We start from the raw sequence: 26276 nt of genomic DNA, 5'->3' as shown, positions 1-26276 counted from the left end.
CTTTCTCAGCCTCACAGACAGTGAGTGTCATAGCTAACACAACAGAATTGGAACTATGCGTTTTACTTTTCCTAGAGCAAGACGTGTTTAAAACAGTGGGAAATGGTAGAAAACACAGGGAGGAACAGATCTTGGGGGGCCATAATTGGTAAGCTATGGGATTTTGACTTCATTCTTCTATTCAGAACTGTAAGGATTCAGAGCTCCTCCTCCCAGATCTATCTTTTTCAAACATTAACAGTTTTCATAAGACACTCCACGTGGTTCTTCCTCCACTAAATGGCTCACAGGTTAATCTGGCCTTCCAACCAATCAGGACCTCCCACCGACAGACATCTGTCTCCCCCCAGCCCTGATCAGCCCTGAGTACACAGCTGGTACTTAACGGACAAGAAACACCAATTTAGAACTATTTTATTTGAAGAGGTTTTCTTCTGTAGTTCTAAACACAAAAGGAATGCTGTTTTAGTGAGTGCTTCATAGGCATCATTGTATTTAAATGACTCATGTGAATGTTTACATTTTAAGCCACACTGGAAATTGAAGACACAATACAACCATTTTAACCAAGAAAGTATCAATCATAACAAAACATAACTATTCATTCTATAGATTATCATTTTTTTCTAAAATGACCACTAGATACGAAAACATTGTAGAGACATCTAAAGAGTCCCTATTAAGTGTTTTTAGAAAAACGGCATAATAATGCAAATTACATTTTCCTTTTCTTTACTAGTAATAAACTCTGACATCCACTTGATAAAGCACCAGCCAACCCCATCAAAGTCATTTCAGCACCTTTTGCAACTCAAAATTGACCATCTTTTACATTTAATCTGTCTCCTACAGAATGAATGGGTAAAAATGGTTAAGTGCTCAAATCAGTCTGTGTCGATTGGTGTGTATTTTATATTGTGTTCCTAAGTTAACACCAGAAAATGGAAAAAAAAATACCCTTATGTGAATGAAATATACCCTTTAATGGTTATCACAAAGGCAGAAATCAACTGACTCTCAGTCAGGACTAGTATCTAGATGTCCATCTCTTTATTAGTATTTTTTATGGAAGTGTGTTAAAGGCATAGGTATAAACACACACGTGAACAGCTGGCTCCTCTCCCAACACCTGCCTCCCTGGCTTTGCTCATCATTCTCATGGGACCAAGCTGCTGAGCTCTCGGCTCCACAAGCCATGGTGCCTACTAAGTATTTTTAAATAAAGCCAATCTCGTATCATCCTTCTCAGGAAAATGAAGTACAGAGAAGACTACGGAAAGTAGTGAGAAAAGAGCATACAGTGAAAAAGAAAAATAAAAACCACAGGATGTGATGTTTAAATTGAGTGTATAGCCGGTATGAATCAGCTAGTATGATGATCGTTAGTCAACCATAAGGTAGGGGACAGACTGGGGCCAGGACTGAAAACGCAGGAACGCAATACGCCCCAGGGCACCTGACGAAAGCGGGCATCTTCCAGACAGTCCAAGACGGCCACGACAAACATTTTCACAAGGCTGCAAGGTCTTCAAGGCTAGGGATGGTGGCTTACTTATGTTTCCCCACTTCTTAGCACTTTCTTGCACATGTTAGAGATTTAATACGTATTTTGGGAAACCAGAAAACAGCTGAATCAGCTCACTGCTTTCACAGTCATTCTGGGTGGTGTCTACTCAGGTAACTCATTCACTCCTCTGCCCAAGGCAGGGATGACAAAGAGACCTCATCTCACTCTGATGGGCTGGTAATAGATGCCTGGAAGCATTAATGACATGGATTGTTAAGACCAATTTCTGCCACAGAGGCAAAAAGTGCTGCTTACTCGTAACACCACCTTGAAAGAATGGTGGCATGGTGTTTCACCTTCCCCAGCCCTAGTCTAGGAGAAAGGCATCCAACGAAGGACTCACCCATATTCCCTTTCTGTTGCTATGTTGTCTCTCAAGTGCTCTGCATTAAGCCACTGCTTATTAAGTGCTGGTCGACCAGGACAGCAAAGCCTTCGCACTGGATTTACCTGTGCAGCCAAACACATAGGGTCATGACTTGACCTAGAAATCTGAAAACACGGCATTCACAACGTTCAGTAAGTAATGGTTTATTGAAAGAGAACAGGCATTTACTTGATTACTCTCCCGGTAGAGAGTTTTGTCCATCTCAGAACAATTTTAATTGATATCTAAGGCATTTGGAATTACTTAGGATTTTGGTTTTTTAAAAAAAAAAATGGCAGAGTTAAATTCTCTTTGGTATTCATGCTTAATCTTAATCTACTTGTTTCTTACTAGTATCCATAACCTTCTCAGTACTTCACTGTTAAGATTTAACAAATACAGTTGAAAGAATCAACTCCTACACATTCATCAGACAGATGTTTAAAGGGAGGGGTCTCAGAAACTAAGGATGCAGAAAAGAAAGCCAGAAGGAATGACAGGGAGAACCAATAACCTCCCTCTAACAATTCACACTCAGACCATGCTCAGTGAAATAGGGTGCTTCTGGCAAGGTGGCCAGCACTCAGGTCTTCCCAGTAACTCCCCTCTCCATAGTGAGAGGGCAGCACCCCTCAGAAGCATCTCTGAAAATGAGAAAGCAGTTGGAGAAAGAGAGGAAGTAAAGGGAGACTTTCAAGCAACATTGCCTTCATCACAGGTAGAGTCTTCAGTATAACATTGGCACCGGTGAGAGCATGAGGCTAAATTATACCCTCAAAGCATCAACACAGCTAACATGTACAGCAGGAGGGAAGTCCCAAATCCACAGGTATCTCCTACCGCACTTTCTGTTTTGCCTAAGTTCTGCTGGCAGCCCCAAGGAAATCTTGTTAGAGTCTGCATATCTTAGAGCTTAATATGCCAGATGCCTATGTGTGTGCATGTACACTTGTTACACACACACACAGATGCACATACACACACATTAAACTTGGTTTATAAAAAGAGCTTTGTGGATGAGAGGATGCCTTCACTTGGTCAAAGAATCTAATTGTTGGCACGAGGAAAATAGATCCAAAGAATATAATCAAGAAGAGAACTGGTTGGCAGGAATAATTTTGTATTTCTTATAATGTGGGTATTTACGAGCTAACCTCCAACTGTTTGTCCAACATTAATTCAACTGGCCATAATCTTAGGAATATATAAGGTTAAGCCTTAAAGACACTAAGATCTATAGTAACACAAATTAACACTATCTAAAATAAATTAGATTTTTAAATATATGTAATGAAATTACTGGTCACTGGAAATTCAACTCTATAATGAATATAAATTAATATAAATCTATTATTAAAGTACTATTCCCAATAAAATTTCAGTTCAGTTTGTTCTTTTTAAAAAAAGAAAAAGAAGGCTAAGTATTTGAGAACAAATGGATATGGCTTAGAAACCCTTCCATATTGTTGTAAGGAGAGTACTGATAAGATTATTTGGTAACAAGACACAAAGATCTATCTCCATGTCCACAATAAAGACTTACCTCATTTTACCTAATAGAAGTATTCCTGAAAAGTTGTGCAACTAGAATTTTTTACAACCAGACCCTTATTTTAAATATAAGGTCATAGTTGTGAAGAAACCCTGTAGTGACTCCTTGCATAAACTGAAGCCTGTTAAGCTCATCGACTCCTCTGTGCCCACCTGCCCAGTGAATGCATAATGGAGGCATCGGTAAGCATGCTGAATGCATGAATTTGCCCTAACAGTTTTTGTTTTTCTACAGGACCTTCTTAAAGTGAGGCACACTGAAACTGGAATGTTAGGACAGAATGACAGGATCCCGCTCACAGTTTAAAGTTATTCCGCTGCATAAAATCAGAGGACTTCAGAAAATGTTTTTCAATGGAAATAAAATTGCTTTACATGTGTATATACAGGCATAACTCATTTCATGGTGCTTCACTTTACTATACTTTGCAGATAATACACTGTTTACAAATTGAAGATTTGTGGCAACCCCACTTTGTCAGGTATAATGGTTAGCAGTATTTAATAATAATAGTATTTTAAAAATTAAGGTATGGACATTTTTTTAAGACATAATACTATTGCACACTTAATGGACTATATAGTATAGTGTAAACATAACCATTACATGCACTGGGAAACCTGAAAATCCTTTCAATTTGCTTTACTGCAGTGGTCTGGCACTGAAGAGCAGTATATCCAAGAGTTGCCTGTATATTTTTAAAGAAATGCTGATCTATGACTGGCAGAAGATTTTATTCATTGTTAACTACTTACTGTAAACAAACAACTGCTTGAGCTGGGTTCCACTTGATTTACCAACCAAGGCAAATAGAGCACCTTACCAAATTTTTGAAGTCCCAGCAGATGCTACTCCATCTCTAGGGGCTTCTTTCCCTCTCTCTAGCACAAATGTTTCAAAGCTGTCCTCACCTTACCCCACAAAAGCAAAGCATGAATTAAACAGCCAAGATTAAATCTGAAAGGTGTCGGATCTAAGTATAAAGTTATACTTTCAAACTTAAAGAACTAGGTCAAATACATTCGATAAAAGTAACTTTCAAAGGCATTTTTTTTCTCTTATTTGGTGCTTCCTTCCCTTCCCAATTAAGACTTGATTTAAAAAATATAGAGATCCATTCTTTTAAACAATATATCCTCTTTTTTAAGAAATACAGAATGCCTAGCAATATAACCTATCTGACCACACAAATCTGCAATCTGCTACATAAATGAAATAAGAGGTTATACCGGCCTATTTACTCAGCATTCATAACTGTTAAAAAAAAAAAAAAGACTTGAAAAATAGCTGAGAACTTTGTTACACAGGTTTTGGGGAGAACGGGGTGTTGGGTTCCACTGGTGTAAGTTTCCTGGAAAGTCATGTGCAAATAAAATATATGAAAACAGAACCCTAGTTTAAACACACTGCAACATAGGTGGGTGTGACCAGGGGAGAAAGACAGCATTAATATTCATGTTTGTCAAGTAAATTAATAACAACAACAAAAAAAAAACCTTTCACTTAAGGTATCAATGATATTTCAAGTGACCTAAATAAAACAGATTTAAAAATCATCTTTAGCATTCTTACCAATTTTGACTTTGGCCCCTTACTAAACAGGCACAATGAATCTTCTTTTTGAAGATCAGTTTCAGACATTGGCCCAAGGGTATCACATTTGTACAAAAAACATTATCATGGATTTGCTCCCATAATTTAAAAATCAATAATTAAAAAAATAATAAAGTTGGTCTCTCTTTTTTCCCCACAAGTTTTCAAGTAATTAGTTCAAGTAAGCTTATTTACAGCTTTTGTATAAATGACCTAAAACTCACATCTTCCCTTTAAAAATCAGTTTCTCTGGAAATTGGACAGTTGTGTTTTTTGGTCTTGAACCAGGTTTCTTTCTCAATTCTAGGTCAGTTCAGTCAGGTTTCTGTTTTATTGGGCAGATAAAGAGAAGAGACCAGCAAATTGTGTCCAAAAGCTGGGAAACGCCTAAAGGCTTCCCAACTATCTGAAAAGATGTTGTACTTGAGGAAAACTCGGTGCTCCAGGCTGGTGGACAGGGTGACGTCTCTGCTCATGATGTAGATGCCATCGTTGTGCAGCGCACACGTCAGGTTGAGCCCCGACTTGGACGTGTTCTCCTTGAGGTAGAGCCACTGGCGGGTGGCGGTGTTGTAGGACTGCACGGTGAGCATGTCCTCGCTCTGGCTGCCCCTCCGCGTGGGCCCCAGCTCGTGCAGACAGCCCCCCACGATGTAGATGGTCTCCTCCACCGACACCATCTGCTGCTTGCGGATGTGGACGTCGCACGTTTCGAAGAGAGTCCAGAGGTCGGCGGAGGGGCAGTACTGCAAGATGTTCAGGTTCCGGTCTGAAAGGCAGAGAGGAGCCGCGTGAGGACGCCGCCAGGGGGAGCGCCACCCGCCGCCAGGGGAGCGCCACCCGCCGCCCGCTGGACGTGCGCGCCCGCCTCCGCCGGAAAGACCGCCTGGCACAGAGGCCAAACTGCTTCCGGAAAGCCGACGTTGGGGAAATAGTTTGGGAAATGGCTGGGAGGAGATCCGTGTAGAATGCTCTCCACTGGGCTGGCATTCAGGCACGTCCCTTCCGGACTGGCTCTCAGCCGGTCGGGCCGGGGAGATGAGCCGCTGTGACAGAGCACCCGCTCCTCCCTGGGCCCCCTGCACCTTGGAGAACCACCAGGCCAGTGTTGGAAGGACCCGAGGCTCAGAGAGCCCTCGGCAGAACCGAACAGAACGAGTGGCTGCCTAAGGCAAATGCCAGGCTGAGCCCCAGGAGGATCTATTCTTGACAAGAGATTCAGTGAAAGAAGCCAAGTGAGCAGAGCGGGATCTCTGGGGCCGTCTAACGGAAAGGAGGCTGAGCTGCAAGTCAGAGAGATACAAGAAAAAAAATCTGACCTTGGGCCTTTAAGCCAGAATCGCTTGGCAATCCTGTTTCCCAACTGTAACACCAGAGATGCGCTGACAACAACGGCTCTTTCCCCTCCCCTTGCTCATTTCACAAGAGATGGTTTTTTAACATGGACCATTTTTTATTCTTTATTGAACTCCTTACAATATTATTTCTATTTTATGTTTTGTGATTTTTTGGCCCTGAAGCATGTGGGATTGTACCCACACCCCCTATGCTGGAATGATAAGTCTTAATCACTGGACCACCAGGAAGTCCTGAGATGGTTAATTATTGTGTGGATATAATTGGATGGTAGATGAAAGACCACCCTAACATCATTTTCAATTAATACCTATTTCAAGGAAAAATGTTGCCTAGTCTCTTTGAAAAATGCTTGTGAAATTGAAAATATCTAGTTTCCTTTTTCTTTTTCTTTTTTAATTGTTCTTTTATTCTTTCTTTCCTCAAGGGGAGAATAAATGGAATATTTTAGACTCAGCAAAAAAAAAATTAAAAATGCTCTGAATTATCCGAAAGAATGAACTTTCTGTTTGTTGTTTTTTAAACAACAACATCACTGTAAAGAGACAGGTCAGCTTGGGAACTGACGTCCTACAAAAGCCGCAGCCTTTTGATCCCCGCAGAAGCTGGGAGCAGGATTTCCTCCTGAGACAGAAGGACCCACCCAAGAGGACTGTAATTAAAGCTCCACCGTGCTCTCTGCTGCAAGTCAAGTGCCTTGAGGAGGGCACAGAGGATAAGGGGACATTCTAGGAGACAGCACTAGGGAGTCTGGTTACTAATCTACCAACAAGTACTCCTGAGTAACCTGGTTCCCCATCCTACGAATAAAGGACTTATTCTGGCCAAGCGTCAGTGTATTTATTTCTCAGGTCCAGGTTTGAAGGTCCTTCCAGGTCTTCTGTAAATGTTTTCTCTCCTCACCCAACAAGAGCTCAGGCCATGATGAGGAGGTTTGAGTTAGTGGAATGATCTTTTTGCATTTACATTAAGAGTTGACTCTGACATTTAACAAATCACCCCTCTTCCCTTTACTAGTTACTGCTATTTTCTATTGAATTTCATTTCTTCAGTGCTGGCCAAAGAATTAAAATAATTGAACAGTTATCATTAAAATGATGAATTATCCCTTAATAAATTTTAAAAGTATCACCTGACTTAAGTGAGTAGGTTAAAAACCCAACTTCAATTCCTGATTTTTTTTTTCCCATGGCAGTTATGATCTCTTGTTTTAAAGACAAGGAACTATTAGGAAGTGCTGGGATGAGCCCAAGCAGAGGAGGAGGGGGCTTCAGAGGACAAGGAGCTGCCTGCCCTTTCTCGTAGAAAACTCATTTTCAGCCCTTGCACAAACAGCCATCCATCCACGTCACCTAACCATCCTGTCATGGGGATTTGGCTCAGGGAGGCCGGGTCAGGGATCACAGTGGGTGGCCCAAATGAAGAAGGCACAGTAGTAGTGGCCTGTGAAACTAGAAAACACACAATCAAGGGTTTTCCAGGTCAAATCTAAAGAACATTTGCTCAGCCAGGGTCATGGAAAAACTAGCAAATCTACCAGCAGAGTCATCTTTGGGTTACAGTGCTGCCTGTCAGGGCTTCCCGACTCTGGGGTAGAACAGAAACCAAGGGCTGTGTGTGCATGGGGTTGGCCCACAGGGCACATTCTGTGTCACAAAGTCTAGGGAGGAATCAGGATTCTTAGAAATGTGCAAAAGTAAATAACTGTATTTACTTTCCTAGGAGAGAAGACACAGATACACACAGAGGTACATATGCACACACAGGAATTCTCTGGGGTCTATGGTTTAGTTAAGTCTATAAAGTTGACCACTGTAACCTGAACACCAATGCTGAAGTGAAAGAAGTGACTGCTAGGTCACTTAATTTTCTTTCAATTATTTGTAAAGGAAAAGTGGACAGATATCATCAGTGGAGAGTCACTGGGGACAAGTGATGAAAACTTGGTGTGAAAAAGAAAAACCTCACTGCTCCCCATGCACTTCTCTTCCCACGTCCCCGCTTCTCCTTAAATGTATAAATAAAAACACCACCTATAGAAGGCTGAATGGTGGCCCCTGGATAGATATGTTCATCTTCCAACCCCCAGAACCTTTGAAGGACACTTTTTTTGGGAAAAGAATCTCTGCAGATGTAATTTTAGTTAAGGATCTCAAGAAGGGGCCATCCTCTGGATAACCCAGGTGGCTCTAAATCCAAGAAGTGTGTCTTTGTAAGAGACAGAAGAGGATCCAAGGAAGACAAACAGTTGGCCATTGCCAAGAGGCACATGAAAAGACACTCAATATCACTGTTAGAGAAATGCCAATCAAAACTACAATATAGTATCACCTCACATGGGTCAGAATGACCATCACCAAAAAAATCTATGAAAAATAAATACCAGAGAGGGTGTGGAGAAAAGGAAACCCTCTTACACTGTTGATGGGAATGTAAATTGATACAGCCACTGTGGAGAAAAGTATGGAGCTTTCTTAAAAAATTAAAAATAGAACGACCATATGACAAAGTAATCCCACTTCTAGGTGTATACCCAGAGAAAACCATAATTCCAAAAGACACATGCACCCCAACGTTTATTGCAGCAATATTTACAACAGCCAAGACATGGATGCAACCTAAATATCCATCAGTAGGTGAATGGATAAAGAAGAGGTACATATACACAATGGAATATTACTCAGCCATAAGAAGCAATGAAATTGTGCCATTTGCCGAGATGAGGATGGACCCAGAGACTGTCATACAGAGTGAAGTAAGTCAGAAAGAGGAAAATATCATATACTAATATATAGGGGATCTAGAAAAACTGGTCCAGATGAACCTCTCTGCAAAACAGAAATAGAGACATAGACATAAAACAGGAACATGTGGACACCAAGGGGGGAAGAAGGGGTGGGATGGATTGGGGGATTAAGATTGACATACATATACTACTGACACTATGTATAAAATAGTTAACTAATGAGAACATACTGGATAGCACAGGAAACTCAACTCTGTGCTCTGTGTAACCTAAATGGGAAGGAGATCTGAAAAAGAGGGAATATATGTGAACATACAGCTGATTCACTTTGCTATCCAGGAGAAACTAACACAACATTGTAAGGCAACTAATGAAAGTGAAAGTCGCTCAGTCGTGTCCGACCCCATGGACTATACAGTCCATGCAATTCTCCAGGCCAGAATACTGGAGTGGGTAGTTGTTCCCTTCTCCAGCGAATCTTCCCAACCCAGGGATCGAACCCAGGTCTTCCACATGGCGGGCTGATTCTTTACCAGCTGAGCCACCAGGGAAGCCCAAGAATCCTGGAGTGGGTAGCCTATCCCTTCTCCAACAGATCTTCCAACCCAGGAATTGAACCAGGGTCTCCTGCATTGCAGGCAGATTCTTTACCAACTGAGCTATCGGGCAACTATACTCCAATAAAAAAAATTTCTTTACAAGCTGTGAGATGCTCCCTACCAAGACCCAGGAGTATAAAACCTGCTGGAGAAACTTGTTATTTTCAAATCATTAACTATAAAATGTCCACCAAACAAAGTAGAAAATACATGTGCGTACTGAATGCTAAGTCACTTCAGTTGTGTCTGACTCTTCGCAATTGTACGGACTGTAGCCTGCCAGGTTCCTCTGTCCATGGGATTCTCCAGGCGAGGAGAATACTGGAGTGGATTGCCATGCCCTCCTCCAGGGGATCTTCCTGGTCCAAGGATCAAACCTACGTCTCTTAGGTCCCGTGCAATTGTAGGTGGGTTCTTTACTACTAGCCCCACCTGGGAAGCCCATTAGCCACTCAGTCATGTCCAACTCTTTGCAGCCCCATAGACTGTAGCCCGCCAGGCTCCTCAGTCCGTGGAATTCCCCAGGCAAGAATGCTGGAGAGGCTTGCCATTCCCTTCTCCAGGGTATCTTCCCAACCCAGGGATCAAACCCAGGTCTCCCCCATTGCAGGCAGATTCTTTACCATCTGAGCCACCGGGAAAGCCCAGAAAACACATATGTATGGTTTAATAAACAGCACAACCACCCCCCACTGCTGCTCAAAAAGAATGCTCTTCATGTTCTTGTTCCTCCTATGATATGTGAACAGCTTGGAGCTGAATTTCTGGAATCTATATCCCGCATGTTTGTGCCCAAACAGAAGGGAGAAAGTGAAAAGAAAGACCTGCAAGGATGCATTGGCGCTAAATTTCAGTGTTAGATGAGGCGGGTTCAGTGTACGTTTGAGAGGAAGGTAGGCGTTATCCAGCCAAGTCACAGGATGGCTGACTACAGGGTGGGATTTCCAGAGCAGGAAGAAAAGAATGTTTTCTTCACAGCTCCTCCCACACCATGCAATTTTCATGTTCATACAAAGGCATCAAAGACCCCTCTTTGATGTCCCACGGGATGCTCTTTTTTCCAGATATGTAAATATACAGTAAGCAATACATAACATGAGGCTGGGGTGCACTAGAGGGCTTCCTCCAGCCCCTCCCGTCCTCCCCCAGGCTGCCAAAGCTCACACAGAGGAGGACCACTTTCCAGGCCCTCACTTACCTCTGGTAGTGTATCCTCCAATGACATAAATTTTCCCCTGACACTCACACGCAGAGAACTCAGCCAGCGGGTTTGGTAAGGGTGCCACGAAATTCCAGGCATCCTGCTCAGGGTTGTAACACTCAACATTAGAAACGGCCTGACCACCAATGGCGTAGAGTTTGAAATTAACAGCCACGAGCTTGAAGTTAGACCTGCAAGAGAGAAACAAAGGCCCACAAAATCAGTTCTGATCATGCAGAAGACCACGGCACGGTCTGCTAAAGCTGCATGTGGAATCTGCTGGGTATGTGAAGGAAATGAGCTCTCCAAGTGGGGTGCTGTTATGCCTGGGGACAGACGAATGATGGAATAGCATCCAAGATTTCACCCATCCCCAAGAAGCCACAAGAACGGTGCATTCTCCAAACTTTAGCTGTTGAAGGTAAGCAAATCAATGTAACAAGGACTAATCTTGCTTAGTTTAAACCAAGAATCAAAGACACCTTGGATATGCTAAGCTCAAGACCTCCGTATCCAATAAAAAAATAATAAAGATTGTTGTAAAAAATACTTCCCTCAGAAAGGAAAAACTCACCACACTGTAAATCAACTATACTTTGATAATAAGTAGATTGATTAAAAAATAAACTCAAGACTCTCTCAAGAGTGGGAGCAAGTACCCACTCCACTCCCTTGCCTGTCTCTACTCCCAGGGGGTAGGCTCCATCCTAGGTGGACATCAGTACTGCCTACACAGACAAGCACATGCAATATGTTTTCTACAGGGTGGTCCAAACACCCATTTACCATGAGTTCACTCAAGCAGATGGCTCACCCATCCTCCTCATATGAGGGCATCTTCTACACTGCTTTGCAACATACAAAGTGGAGGGAGGTGAGCGCTGAACTAAATAGAAATATTTTGATCTGGCATTGTAAGAGTATTCATACAGGTTAACTCAGCAAATAACAGATATCAACAAATGCTCACCTATCACAAGAGTAAACAACTTTAAAAAGAGAAATGTATTGGTTTTAAGGTTCATATTCAGTAATACAATTAAATTGCTTATTGGCTTCAGATACGAAATAAAAGTCTCATGACTTTTGGCTAGAAAAGAAAAAATTAATCTCTTTCAGTGTAGTACAGGGATTAACAGACTCCTTGAAGGCCAGGAAGGATAAGCATTTGGAAGTGCTGGGTCAGTTGACTGTGATGCAACGATCTCAACTTGACACTCATAGGAGCAGCGGCACAGAGCCGGAGAACTGGTTCTGGACCCGCTCGGGCAATAACCAGCCATCTGACCTTCGTCTCAAGTGTGTAAACCACACCCATCCCAGGGCAGTGGAGACAACCACAGCACGCAGCGTATCAGAAAGTACCAACACAATGATTTTGTCGAAAGTAACAATGTCCTACGAAAGAATGGGGGTGCACAATGTTCATCGCAGCACTGTTTATAATAGCCAGGACATGGAAGCAACCTAGATGCCCATCAGCAGATGAATGGATTAGGAAGCTATGGTACATATACACCATGGAATATTACTCAGCCATTAAAAAGAATTCATTTGAATTGGTTCTAATGAGATGGATGAAACTGGAGCCCATTATACAGAGTGAAGTAAGCCAGAAAGATAGATACCAATACAGTGTATTAACGCATATATATGGAATTCAGAAAGATGGTAATGATAACCCTATATGCAAGACAGAAAAGAGACACAGATGTACAGAATAGACTTTTGGACTCTGTGGGAGAAGGCAAGGGTGGGATGATCTGAGAGAACAGCATCGAAACATGTATATTATCTATCAAGTGTGAAACAGATCACCAGTCCAGGCTGGATGCATGAGACAAGTGCTCGGGCCTGGTGCACTGGGATGACCCAGAGGGATGGGATGGGGAGGGAGGCGGGAGGGGGGATCGGGATGGGGAACACATGTAAATCCATGGCTGATTCATGTCAATGTATGGCAAAAACCACTACAATATTGTAAAGTAATTAGCTTCCAACTAATAAAAATAAATGGAAAAAAAATAAAAAATAAAATAAAAAAAAGAATGGGGGTGCAGAGGCTCCAAATGTTCAAATGGGAAAAAAAAGCATGTAAGAGGTTAGATTAAAAAGCAGTAATGAACAAGTAGCCATGCTGGACAGATGTTTAATAAACAATGATACATTATGATATAGAACGTATGTTCGTAATAGCCACCTACTAAAAAATTAGGATTTTTTTTCAACAGTTCCTGTAATGTTTACATATAAATGAGTTTTAGCTTAGTCATGTTTTTCAAATCAGAGGGTGAACAGGGTACTCTTCATCAAGAACCTCATACTGTCCATTAAACCCAATCGGCCATTCAGTTTTTCATGCCAACAGACTTCACCGGGTGGCAGTTACTGGGGGGTCCCTGGTTCATGGTGCTTACCTTTCCTGCTGCCAGTGGTCCTTAAAATCTGACCGTGATGCCCTCTCTGTGTGTGCAAATTTGGGGAACCAAAGGAAATAAAGCTTGTAAATAAGCACTAAATTTTACCAGCCCACAATTTGTTTTTGTTCCCCAAAGGTACACAGATAATAAATTTTGTAAGATCAAAACAGTGTTTGATATTCCTCCAGCATAATCATTTGTCCTGTGCAATATGTAAGGGACTTCTTTCTAAGGCTGAACGAACAGGCAGTTAAAAGTAAACAGCTCCATCTCTCCAGACCCCAATATGCTCAAATTCACTTGAAAAGAGAAACAGTTTTCAATATTGAATTTATGATGAAATTGCCACCCAAACACAGGCCACTTGATGAAGAGGCAGACGGCCAAGGATTATGAACCCAGGCTTGTATGGGGAAGTCTCAGCTCCCCTGCTAAAGAGCCCTGTGACCTTGAACAAGGCATTGGATCTCAGCTGATCTGAGTCTCAGTTTCCCCACTTGTGAAGGGGGGAAAAGAAAAGCATGTTGTCAAGAGTTAAGAAGGGTAATCTACAGAAAGAGATCACTGCCTGCATATCCCTGCCTACATTTCTTAACCTCAGGAGGATTAGTTTCTCGTCGGGCAACTGCAGCCGTCACTGGCTTCAAAATACAAAGTGCTGGATTTCTGTACAAAGCACTCTCATGTCCATAAATCCTTGCCTTTTCCCATTTTCTGAAAGTAAGTTTTCCATTCTTCACATCCTGCAGGGTAAAGGTATGAAGCCAAGATAGCAGTTATTTTAATTATCACTTTTATAGGGTTTTTCCTAATATCGGTCCCCGACATCCTCCATTCAGAACGCAAAAAGGATTTTTAAATCAAATAAGCATTTGCTGTAGCTACATACTTGACTTAAACAGTGGATAGAAATGAAAGTGAGAAAAATTAGATGATGATCTAGTTTCTACTTCACTTAGAAGAAATTAAAAGCTCTTGAAATCCTTCAAAGTTAAGTAACATGAACCACGCTAACCACCAGCACACAGGTATCAAAGACGAACAAGAGCTACTACAACCTCTGTAGCTATAGCAGCTACACAAGATGACTGAGGTCTGAGAGGCTGAGAATGCCACTCAATGAAACTCACCGTGCCTCAGTTTCCTTTTGGGGAAAATGGAGCCAACAGTAAGGCCCACCTCACAGAGGCCCTGGAGGACATCTCAAGCACTGACCACAACATGCAGCCCTGAGTAAAGAGCTCAAGAACTGCAAACCACCACCAGATCTTGCTACTGAAAAAAGTTTTCACCATTAGGGTAAAACTTGGTGCAAAAAGCAAGCTCCTTTCTCCCATCCTTTCCCAAGCTCTCTGAGAAAGATGCTGCAGTCTGTGGACCACTAGGGCCTTCTGTCTCCTCCTTCCCTTATGCTACTTCCCCACATAGTAGGGTGCCCTGGGGACCATCAAGGGGAGAAGGAAAGGTTAGGAGACAGAAGTAGTCATGGCTGCTCCCTACTACCAACCATCGCTGAGAAAACCTAACACACAAAGCAATTTAAACTGTTGGTCAAAATCATATTGGGTGCGAGGAGGAGGTGAATAGACATATGGTTTTCTTTACTTCATGGGACTTTCCTGGTGACTCAGATAATGAAGAATCTGCCTGCAATGCGGGAGACCTGGATTTAATCCCTGGGTCAGGATGATCCACTGGAGAAGGGAAGGGCAACCCACTCCATTATTCTTGCCTGGAGAATTCCATGGGGTCTGAGTTGGACAAGACTAACACACTTTACTTCATGCTATCCTGAGGCTCCACTGCAATGCACCATGGAGGACAAAATCTCTCAAAGGTTCCATTACTCTAGAAAAGTTCTAAAATAAACTTCGGCTCAGAGGAAAGAGGACAGCCAAAGCTGACAAGTGTAATTCCTTCCAGGCCAAGGACTTGTTTGGTAGGTTTCTCTCCCAGCCTTGCTGTATTCGTGTGCAGAACAACCCTACTCTGATTTCAGAGCAAGGGTACAGGGCAACAGAAGAGACTAGAGATCACTCTAGAAGTAGAGAAGTTAACGAACTGATGACTGCACCAGTGCCAGTTCCTGCAAGTGATCCCAAATTCAAGCGAAGAAGGGAAGCAAGCAAGTTTGTGGGCACACAAGCTTCTACACATGCAGAGTTACATCCTGACAACTCCAGAGACCAAATCCACGTCAGACCACTGGGCAGTACTGTGTGCTTGGACTCCCAAGCAGCCTCTCAGCAGTGTTGCATACTCACGGCCGTTCTCAAGCAGAAGGCACAATCCCAAACGTTTCTTTTTTCTTCTTTGCTGTTTTGGTTCACCACTGGTCATTTAGCATCACTTTCTCCAGGGTGTAAAGAGAGATTTATAAATCTCCCAGTCCCAGGGGAGTCTAAGTTCCCACCTGTCCCTTGATATTTAAGATTATGGGATCATTTTACTGTTCAGTTCCTGGGGAAAGTAGGCTGCTCTGTCTTTGATCCCTTTGTCGGTGGCCCAGTTACCTCGGCAAAGGCAAGTGAATGGGGTAGATGTGAAACTCTGTGTAACCAGGGGTCAACATCTGTCCTTTCTACTCAAGGTTTCTTCCAGTGTTTCTTCCAGTCTCTTACATTTCTTCCAGTGTTTCCGGAGCCTGTGTTGGACACATTATCCAGCAATAATCCCATTCTAGGTTTCACTTTTATTTGTCTCATCATCTGAATTCAACTATAAACTCCTTCAGGGCAGAGCCATATCATCGTTGTGGTTTATTCAACAGTGACTAGAACAAGGTTGGCACAGAGGTTGTGATGAGGGCTGAGACATACACGATGAAATTCTGAGAAGCAACACAGGATCATGAAATATCTGAGCTCGACTTCTTAGAAGAAAATAATTTTTAAAAGGAAAAGTTAAAGGGTTGCATGAAGACAGTCACTGTCAGTCATTAAGCCAAAACTTGTAAATGCTCCAAACAGTTATATTGAGTCAATGAATATTTAAACTTTGGTTACTCTACTTTTTACACACCTTGAGCAATTTTTTAAAAAGTAGAGTAACTAAGCTCCAAGTAGGGCTTCCCTAGTGGCTCAGACAGTAAAGAATCCACCTGCAAAATAGGAGACCTATGTTCAATCCCTGGGTTGGGAAGAGCCCATGAAGAAGGAAATGGCGACCCACTCCAGTACTCTTGCCTGGAAAATCCGATGCTCAGAGAAGACTGGAGGGCTATAGTTCATGGGGTCGCAAAGAGTCAGACATGACTGAACACTAACACTTTCACTACTCCACTTTTTACACACCTTGAGCAATTTAATTTCTGTGCCTCAGTCTCTGCCTCCGTAAAATGGGGACCTAATATAATCCTTGAGAAGAGTAAGTGAGATGATGCAAGCAAAGCAGTAGGGACAGTACCTAGTAGACAGTAAATGTTCGATTAAATGTTACTATTATTTTTCAGTGATTCTAATTAACTAAAATGACTATAATGACTTACAAAATAAAAATATTCACTGTAATGTTACATTTTTAAAAGAACAAAAACATACATTCACTTTTATTACAATAATGTAAAATATACTCCACAGTTCAAAAAAGCCATGCATTTAAAGCATTTATTGCTCACCATGTTAGCAGTATGAATATACATAAGCATGGAATAAGCAATAGGTCCCAATCAGAAGAGAAAGGAAAAAACAAAAACAGAAAATTTCAATTCAGGGTGAGGCATATGCTAGAAAAGAAAGCATAGCATTTCATCATTTAGTCCAGTTGAGGGTTCAGGGATGGAATCCTGGTTGAGATTATGTCAGATCTGAGTCAAAATATGAAGGAGAAAAGAAGGTTAAAATTCCAATACGACACCCAATTCTAAAAATATAATGAAAAAAGGTATCTGTGTAGAAAGAATAATAATAACTTGAAAATACCTAAGAATAATTATAACAATAACCAAAAAAACCAAAAACAGACAAGACAAAGGTAATAAAAGAAACCTTTTCTGAAGGACCAAAAACCCCCAAAAATACGTGGAAAAACAAACCATTTTTCCATCTGCAAAGTATCAGAGAACTGTGAATCCTCCTTCAAATTAACCTATGATACAATGTAATTCCAATCAAAATTCTAATAGGACTTGACAAGAAGATTCTAAAGTATATCTGAAGGAGAAAATGTATCAAGAATAACCGAGAGAATTAAAATAAAACAGAACAAATGGGTCTCTGTGCTATAAGACAATAAAATAGGTTCCCAAGCTACAAAAATTTTAAAATGTGTTATTAATACAGGAATGGCTAAACTGCCCGCTGGGAAACAGGGAAATTAGCATAGAATAACTGCTTTAGCAAACCACAGTGAAGAACCAAGACTACTGAACATTCAGGAAACATGTTATAACCTAAAATCCCCAAAAGATTCAGATGTAAATGTAAAATGGCAAACCTATAAAAGAAACAGAGCACGAGCCAGATGCGGGCTCTCCTAGTAGAAGCCTTCCTTGTAGAACGCCTTTCCTACGCAAGATAAAAAGCTCACAGGACCCAGACGACAAAACTGACTACGAAATATTGACACGCTTTTCCTATAAAAGAAAGTGAAGTTTCTCAGTCATGTCCGACTCTTTGCGACCCCATGGACTGTAACCTACCAGGTTCCTCTGTCCATGGGATTTTCCAGGCAAGAATACTGGAGTGGGTTGCCATTTCCTTCTCCAGGGGATCTTCCCAACCCAGGGATTGAACCTGGGTCTCCCGCATTGTAGGCAGACGCTCTACCATCTGAGCCACCAGGGAAGTCCCCTCTCCTATAAAAAATACCCTATAAACATGAAGCCCCAAACTGGAGGCTCACAAGGCCAGTTCTTGTTGTTGTCGACATGCTTGTTTTTTAAATGGAGTACGGTGCCAGCATTTAAAAATTGAGATGTCTGGCGACACCATTCCTCACACCTATGGCAATAACTGATGCTGGGAAAGATTGAGGGCAGGAGGAGAAGGGGACAACAGAGGATGAGATGGTTGGATGGCATCACCGATTCGATGGACATGGGTTTGGGTGGACTGCGGGAGTTGGTGATGGACAGGGAGGCCTGGCGTGCTGCGGTTCATTGGGTCGTAGAGAGTCGACCGAGCGACTGAACTGAACTGACGGCAGTTAACAGCTGTGGTGGCGATGGGGCGCCCTCTTGCGGTGGGTTGGTAACTCCAGTTCATCATAACCCTTCCAAACCCCCTCTACTCACTGCCTCTACCTGCCTGGTCACTTCTGGCATTTCATTTTTGACCATTATGATTAAAAAAAAAAAAAAGGCAGATGAAAAACCTGTGCAACATTACCTAACAGATAAGAGTTACTATCTATATACAAGAAGAGAATTTCTAAAATGAATACAAAAAAGATAAGCCAATTTTTTAAAAACTGGGAAAGGCCATTTATAAAAGATATACACACATGGCCAATACATATGAAACAATCTCTCTTCCAAGCAGAGACATTCACACCAGTGTTTTTGTCCATTATAATGATAAAGATAAAAAATGTTCATAATGTCTTGTCTTGGCAAGAATTTAGAAAACTGGCAAGCTGAAACACTGTTGCTAAGAGAGGCAATTAGATCAATTTTTGATGAGAAATTTGGCAGGAGCTACCAAACTTTAAAATGCATGTATACTTTGTTCCATCTATCCAGGGATTCCAGGCATTTGCCATATAGAGCTAACGTATACCAACTAAGATAGGCACACATATTTGAAGATGTTCAATATGGATTATAATGGCAAACGGAAGTGACCTAAATGCTCATGATAAGGGAAGAACTAATTATAGTACTGTGCATCCATAGGCTGGAATACTACACAGCCATTAACAAGAGAGAGGTGGGTCTACATTTGCTGATACAGAAAAAAACTCTCAGCGTGGAAATACCAAGGGCCATAATAATCAGCATAAGCTCAACAATTTTGCAGTAAAAATATGTATAAGATGCATATATACCCCAACATGTAAATGCATACATATATATCTTCCCCTGTAAACCACCATTACTGTATTTATAAATGTTTGTGATGAATATTGTGTATTTATATATTTACATTAATATGTCTATAGATATACATATTTTTTACTCTGTGGTTTTTCAATATCAGTTGCAGTTTTTCTAAGCATGTATTCATGCATTACTGGAATACTTTTTTTTTTTTCCTCCCTAAAGAGGACAGTAAGGAGTTCCCGCAGGGGTGGCAGGGAAGGACTACCAGGGATTTGGAGAGAAAAAAGAATCTTGTGAGGTGCTGTGTTAAGGGTTGTGGAGCGGGGTTTGTGTGCTGAGCACCAAGTGTACAGAGGAGACATGGAACAGAGATGCCAACCTGCTGGGCCTTCCACCCTGATCTATCATCTATCACCACTGCATGCTCCTTGTTTGCGTCCAAAAAAACTCTTGGAATCCATTTTCTAAGATCCATTTAAAAGTAACACTGTGTACTCTGTATACACTTTATACAGTGTATACACTGTATAAACACTGTATACATTTAAAAGTAACACTGTGATATCAGATTTTCAATACAGTGTAAATAATGCACTAGAGAGGGGACAGAAGAAACTACCGGCAACCTGTAGATGGTTATCATCTCCCGCAAGGAGGAAGGAGTAGTAATGATCTTTGTGTCTATGGCCATACTTCCCTGAACATGTCTGATCTTGGAAGCTAAGCAGGGTCAGGCCTGCTTAGTAGTTGGGTGAGAAAAGTGACAGTCTTTCTGCTTCTTCATTCTTTGCCCTTTAACCATGTTTTGCTAGAACAACTATGCATTTTTTACCATGAGAAACCAAACAACACGTTCCAAACTGAATTTTGTATTATAGTAGAAATAAGGCCTGTGTACCCTCCCCCACTCAGCCTAGCGGGGCACCTTAAATCAAGTAAACCTGTGTAATGACCTTCTCATTCTTGTTAAGACTTTCTTTGCATAGTTGTGAGTCCCCCAACTCCTTGTTCCACACTTCAGGGAAGGAACCATGGTGGAGGTGGGTGGGGGGCTTGAAATGGATACAGATGGGCCAGAAGAAAGGGCATGCCTGGCCTTCCTTGGGTTACATTGATTCTTCTCCCCACTTCTGAACGGCTCTGGGCCATCTTGGGATCTGCCATCGTTTTTTGTTTGTTTTCTACCACTTCTTCCTGTAATGCTCTTTGCCCTTGTTTTCCTATTCCATCCCTGACTCGGTTCCCTCTTCCTGCCCCTGATTTCTTCCTTTTCCTTTCTTCAAGTCACCCAAGTGCATGTTGAGAGGGATTTGCAGGATGGAAAAGGGAGAAGGTTGGGGTGGATGATCATGTTCTAATTCTGCAGGTGACCAATGCCAGGCTCAAGTCTTGGGTCCATGATGAAGACTGTCTGGGAAGAAAAGTGAGATGCAAAAGAGAATAAAAAAACAAGGAAGGCAATCCTGGATAGCTAATATTAGTAGAAGTCTAGTGATTATTTTCTGATCACAGATTGGTAAGCTTCAAAGTCATCAACAAGAGCATCCAAAGTCAGTGTTACAGGTTACTGCCCCGTGTGTCATTATAATCAGGATTAGTTCCTAAAAGAAAATAAAAATAAAAGCAAAATTAAAGAAAGTTTTCTTTGGAAGTACCCTTCTAGGAAAACCCAAAAAAGGCAATTCGTCTGAAGGCAAAATACTTGCTAGGAAAATCACTCAGCGAGCTGACCTCCTCGGGGGCCTCTGCTTCTCTGCAATTTCTTAGTTCATTGGGAACTTTGCCAGAGTCAAGGCCAACCACACTCCCGAGCAAACCATTCCCATCTCAGAACCACCTCTAGCGGCTGCTGCTGACTCCAGTGGAGTCAACCTGAGGTGTACGGCTTCCAGCACAGGTGGATGCGCGGGAAGGCAGGAGCCGACTGGGTGCTTACCTCTTCTGGTTCATGGAGGCCACCTGGAGCCACTCGTTGGTGCTGGGGTTGTAGGAATGCGCCGCGGAGATCTCCTGGCTGGTGATCCTGTACCCGCCCACGATGAAGAGGTAGTTGTCCAGGATGGCAGCCCCGTACCCCCTGACGTTCACCAGGTCGGGAGGAAGGTTGTTGGCCAGCGGGAACCAGCGCTCCGTCATCTCCTCGTACCTGAGCATGGACGGGGGCTCCCCTTGGTAGGGGTGAGGGGCCAGGGGTCCCCCCAGGAAGTCCCCCAGCGCCACGAGGACGGGGGTCCCGGTCATCCGGGCCTCTCGCAGCCTCTGCTTCAGGCTGACATCCCCGGGGGCCGGAGGAGACGAGCCCAGGAGGTGGAACTGGGGCTTGCACAGCACCTCGTGGAAGTGGACGGCCATGAAGCGCAGGCAGGCCTCCTGCAGGTCGGGCAGCCCGTACACCTGCGCCAGGCGGTACAGCTCCAGGCAGTTGGTGAGCCGCACCTGGGACAGCAGCAGCTGCAGCAGGGACGTGACCTGCAGGAAGGAGGCCGCCTCCACCAGCTCGGACAGCAGGCTCGCCTCGTCCATGTCCTCCTCCTCCTCCTCCTCGGCCCCGCCGCCCGGCTCCCCGCGCCGGCCCAGCAGCCAGCCCTCGCGGGCGCCGCCCGCGTTGATGAAGTCCAGCACCAGGCGCAGGCCCGGGGCGCTGAGGCCGCGCAGCTGCTGCACCTCGGGGCCGCCGGCCTCCGGGCTCAGGGCCTCGCGCATGCCGGAGCGGTAGAGGGCGCGGAAGTAGTCGCTCTGCTCAATGAGCTTTCGCTTGCTCACCGGGTAGCAGCGGTCCTCCAGGCGAATCTGCACCATCTCGTCGGCCGACATGGCCGGGGGACCCGGGGCGGCGGGGGCTCCCGCCAGCTCTGCGCGCTCGCCTCCCGCCCCCGCGCGCGCTCGCCGGGTTCCGGGGTGGCCGCGGAGCGCGGGGAGGAGGCGGCGGCGGCGGTGCGGGGCCGCCCGCGCCCGCCCAGCCTCTCCGGGCAGAGGCGGCCCCTCCTCCCGGTCCCGGGGGCGGTGGCTCGGCTTCGCCCCCCCCCCCCGGCCCTCCGGCCTCGGTCCGCGCCAAAAAAGGCCGGGGCGGCGCGCGCTGCCCGCTCGGGTCGTCCCGGGCTGTCAGCCGGGAGGGGATCCCAGCCCCCAGCCGCAGCCTCCTCCCACGCCCGGCTTCTCACTTCCGCCCGCGGGACCCCAGCCGCAGCCGCCGCCGCGCTCCGGCTTTCAGGGAGGGCAGGAGGTGGTGGGTCTCGGGAGCCGGGAAGGCGCCTCCCCGCGTCCTCCCCCGCACGCCCGGCGCCGTGACCCTGCCGCCCGCCGAGGCTGCAGCGCCGCTCCGCGCGCGCGGGGGACGGAAGGAAGCCTGGCCTTCCACCGCGCTTTACCAGCGGGAAGGAAACGCAAGGGAAGGGGGCGTGGGAGGAAGGGGATGAAATGAGTCGAGGTCTGGGGAGTCAAAAAGACATCAGGCAGGGGTCGCGCATCCGACCGAGTCCGGCCTCGGGTCCGCGGTGAGGACCGAGGCCCGCGGGCCGTCTCTGGGCGCGTAGGTGGCACCTCGGGTTGATTCCTCGGAAGGGTCATCGTGGAGGAGCCATCTTGCAGGAAGAAGGGCCTGCCGGCTGGCCGCAGGTTGTGCAAGGCCAAGCGCGGGGCGCGGATGCGCGGGGCTGCGAAGCAGAGGAGCGTGTGCGCGCTGCTAGGGCCTGTGCGCTTTGTGCTATTAAAAGAAAGAAGTACGACTCAATAAACGTAGATCAGATGCCTTCTTTCAAAATATTTTCTAACAGCCATTGCATTCCCTGTTTCATTTTGGTGGGACTAGCCACCCTGGAATGTTGCCTCTGGGCAAAAGGTCTGGCGGCTTTTGCTCGTATTTTCCTATAGAGGTGGTTTTTCTGGCCACCCTCTTACCCCTCCCTGACCCCTGACCCCCGCCAACTGAGGACCACTTAAGCAAGGCTTCTGCTTCCCCATCTTTTCCCACTGAACACTGCAAGTAGAAAGCTCACCTCAAATAAGGATCTTGTGTTGCTCGTAAGAGGAGAATTAATCCTAGAAAGGGGGAGTAGGTGGTAATTATTACCTTTGGGTAGAAGAAGGGTTAGGATTGGGAGGGAATTGTGTGTGTGTGTGTGTGTGTGTGTGTGTATTCACTCTTAACAAAAGCCCCTTGGAAACTTTCTTTGACCGGAGATTGAGAGCCAAATATCCTCAACCTGGGGAAAATATGTCCTTGGATTTTTTTTTAACACACTTCATCTTTCTTCATGAATGACAAAGCGTTAAATAGAAACTTCTTCATGAGTACAATGCCCCATATTTCAAACAAAAGATAACCTCCTACAGTGCTGATTAACATTTTCTGTTATGAAGTTGTTGTTTGTTCAGCTGCTAAATCATTTCAGACTCCTTGCGACCCCATAGACTGCAGCCCACCTGGTTACTCCGTCCATGGGGTTTTTCCGAACAGGAATACTGGAGTGGGTTGACATTTCCTTCTCCAGGGGACCTTCCCAACCCAGGGATCTCCGCCGTCTCCTGCATTGGCAGGTGGATTCCTTACCACTGAGCCTCCAGGGAAGCGATTATGTTAAGGAGGGGAAAGGTTAAAAACCGGAGAAGGAAGTCATATCCTAAAACATGAAATCATTTCAAAACGTTTTTCAGTTACATGGTGCTTCTTTCTGTGTGATTTAGGGCTTCCCAGGTGGCACACCTGATGCAGTGGTAAAGGATCCACCTACCAGTGCAGGAAACATGGGTTTGATCCTTGGGTCAGGATGATCCCCTGGAGAAGGAAATGGCAACCCATTCCAGTACTCTTGCCTGGAAAATCCCATGGACAGAGGAGCCTGGAGGCCTACAGTCCATGGGGTCACCAAGTCAGAGATGACTGAGCACACACACTGTGTAATTTAGCTGCTTCATCATGAGATATTGTCATCCCTTATTCTCTTTATACTACACTATGAAGAAGTGAAGCTGCTCAGTCGTGTCCGACTCTTTGTGACCCCGTGGATTGTAGCCTACCAGGCTCCTCTGTCCATGGGGTTCTCCAGGCAAGAATACTGGAGTGGGTTGCCATTTCCTTCTCCAGGGTATCTTCCTGACCCAGGGATCGAACCCGGGTCTCCTGCATTGGAGGCAGATGCTTTAACCTCTGAGCCACCAGGAAAGCCCATACTATGAAGAAGGAACTAAAAATTTAAAGACAGAGAAGAAATTCTGTAGATTCTGGCCTCCCTGGGAAAAGTGAAGGAAACAAAGGTGGACCTATGACTTGTCTCTTTCAAGGTACTTCCTTGGATTCTGGGGGAAACTTCTAGCGTTCCTTTTGTTTCACGTGGCCTTTAGATCATTACTGATAAAACTCCAGTCTCAGTGGGACCTCTCACTCTTTGTTCTCAATGAGCAAGTAGTGGAGACATCTCAGGTTCTTTGTGGGTGCGTGATCATGAGTGTAGCATCCTGTTTGGAAAGGCAATGATTCGCTTCCAGTGTTAAGCTGGGAAACTCTGGCCAGGAGGGACCCCTTGTGTCAAAGAGTCTTGAACCTGAATTTGTGCCTCCATCAGCAACAATGCCTGATTCAGTGGGTCAGCTAAGAACAGGCTCTTAGTCTCTCCTCAGTGCCTTTAGAATCTTTCACCAACGGATACTTTTGTTTCCCAGGCGTCATAGATATGCCTCAGACTGGTGTTTTCTTGCTTTTTAAAAATGGACCGAAGGAAAAAAAATCACACTCAAAGAAGCACATGCTTTCGAAAGTAATTCACGCCCAGTACTATCATCAGAGCAGATCTTGGGCGGGTAATCTAAGGTGTCAGTCTGACAGTACTAGGTGCTGATCCTGTATTGGCTCCTGACGTGATAGTAACGTCATCTAGAATTGAAAGTCTCTTAAAGATTGAATCATTTTAATAACTCATGAAGTAAGTTTTCTGTTAAGCTAGAAATGCAGTCAAAACAATATAAACTTTATTTACCAAACACCTAAAATTACTATTGAGCTTCATGAAAATTGCTTGTCTATAACTGGAGATACACTTTTACAGATCTGTTATTGATTGATCTGTTATTGACTGACCTTTGTGGCACCATGATTCACTTCAAACACATAACAGTCTGTTTTACTAAAATCTAAAGTAACGGTCAAACACAAAGTTAGACTATTTCTTTAAGAATTTATGAACGGACTTTCCTGGTGGTCCAGTGGTTAAGTCTCCGGGCTTCCACTGCAGGGGACACAGGTTTGATCCCTGGTCTGGGAACTAATGGACTTCCCTGGTTACTCAGACAGTAAAGAATCTGCCTGAAATTCAGGAGACCAGGTTTGATCTGCATTAGGAAGATCCTCTGGAGAAGAGAATGGCTACCTACTCCAATATTCTTTTTTTTTTTTTTTCCTTTATTTTTATTAGTTGGAGGCTAATTACTTTACAATATTGTAGTGGTTTTTGCCATACATTGACATGAATCAGCCATGGATTTACGTGTGTTCCCCATCCTGAACCCCCCTCCCACCTCTCTCCCCATCCCATCCTTCTGGGTCTTCCCAGTGCACCAGCCCTGAGCACTTGTCTCATGCATCCAACCTGGGCTGGCGATCTGTTTCACACTTGATAATATACATGTTTCAATGCTATTCTCTCAAATCATCCCACCCTCGCCTTCTCCCATAGAGTCCAAAAGTCTGTTCTATACATCTGTGTCTCTTTTTCTGTCTTGCATATTGGGTTATCATTACCATCTTTCTAAATTCCATATGTATACGTTAGTATACTGTATTGGTGTTTATCTTTCTGGCTTACTTCACTCTGTATAATGGGCTTACTCCAGTATTCTTGCCTGGAGAATTTCATGGAGAGAGGAACCTGGTGGGCTATGGCCCATGGGGCTGCAAAGAGTC

General features: G+C 44.2%; 2 protein-coding genes and 2 non-coding genes across 4 annotated transcripts; all 4 read right to left on the bottom strand.

Moving 5' to 3' along the window:
• Positions 1 to 397: 397 nt before the first annotated feature.
• Positions 398 to 22330, bottom strand: KLHL42 (kelch like family member 42). Its single transcript, XM_043881442.1, has 3 exons — positions 21318 to 22330; positions 10979 to 11172; positions 398 to 5848 (listed from the first exon to the last, which is right to left on the bottom strand). Exons 1-3 carry the CDS (start codon positions 22193 to 22195, stop codon positions 5397 to 5399), a joined length of 1524 nt encoding a protein of 507 aa, XP_043737377.1. The 5' UTR covers positions 22196 to 22330; the 3' UTR covers positions 398 to 5396.
• On the bottom strand, positions 18114 to 18185 carry TRNAC-ACA. The gene has a single exon. It is a non-coding gene; the product is annotated as a tRNA-Cys (tRNA).
• Positions 22331 to 22366: 36 nt separating the features above from the next.
• Positions 22367 to 24311, bottom strand: LOC122679966 (WAS/WASL-interacting protein family member 1-like). The gene is made up of 3 exons (XM_043880816.1): positions 24275 to 24311; positions 23377 to 23419; positions 22367 to 23084 (listed from the first exon to the last, which is right to left on the bottom strand). Exons 1-3 carry the CDS (start codon positions 24309 to 24311, stop codon positions 22589 to 22591), a joined length of 576 nt encoding a protein of 191 aa, XP_043736751.1. The 3' UTR covers positions 22367 to 22588.
• Positions 24312 to 24469: 158 nt separating this feature from the next.
• TRNAW-CCA lies at positions 24470 to 24542 on the bottom strand. Its single transcript has one exon. It is a non-coding gene; the product is annotated as a tRNA-Trp (tRNA).
• Positions 24543 to 26276: the final 1734 nt, after the last annotated feature.

The sequence above is a fragment of the Cervus elaphus genome, chromosome 22 (genome assembly GCF_910594005.1).
Source record: "Cervus elaphus chromosome 22, mCerEla1.1, whole genome shotgun sequence".
Lineage (NCBI taxonomy): Eukaryota > Metazoa > Chordata > Mammalia > Artiodactyla > Cervidae > Cervus > Cervus elaphus.
Note: the sequence above shows the minus strand (reverse complement) of the source record. Positions and strands in the feature narration are given on the sequence as shown.

Excerpts from the sequence above, each read along its gene's own strand:
- LOC122679966 (XM_043880816.1), bottom strand. The coding sequence starts at position 24,311 with ATGACAATATCTCATGATGAAGCAGCTAAATTACACA. Across the intron at positions 23,420-24,274 it reads TGAAGCAGCTAAATTACACA|GATTAATTCTCCTCTTACGA; the intron begins GTGTGTGTGCTC and ends CCCCCTTTCTAG. Across the intron at positions 23,085-23,376 it reads ACACAAGATCCTTATTTGAG|CACAAAGCGCACAGGCCCTA; the intron begins GTGAGCTTTCTA and ends TTCTTTTAATAG.
- KLHL42 (XM_043881442.1), bottom strand. The coding sequence starts at position 22,195 with ATGTCGGCCGACGAGATGGTGCAGATTCGCCTGGAGGACCGCTGCTAC. Across the intron at positions 11,173-21,317 it reads GCCTCCATGAACCAGAAGAG|GTCTAACTTCAAGCTCGTGG; the intron begins GTAAGCACCCAG and ends TCTCTCTTGCAG. Across the intron at positions 5,849-10,978 it reads TGGAGGATACACTACCAGAG|ACCGGAACCTGAACATCTTG; the intron begins GTAAGTGAGGGC and ends TCTGCCTTTCAG.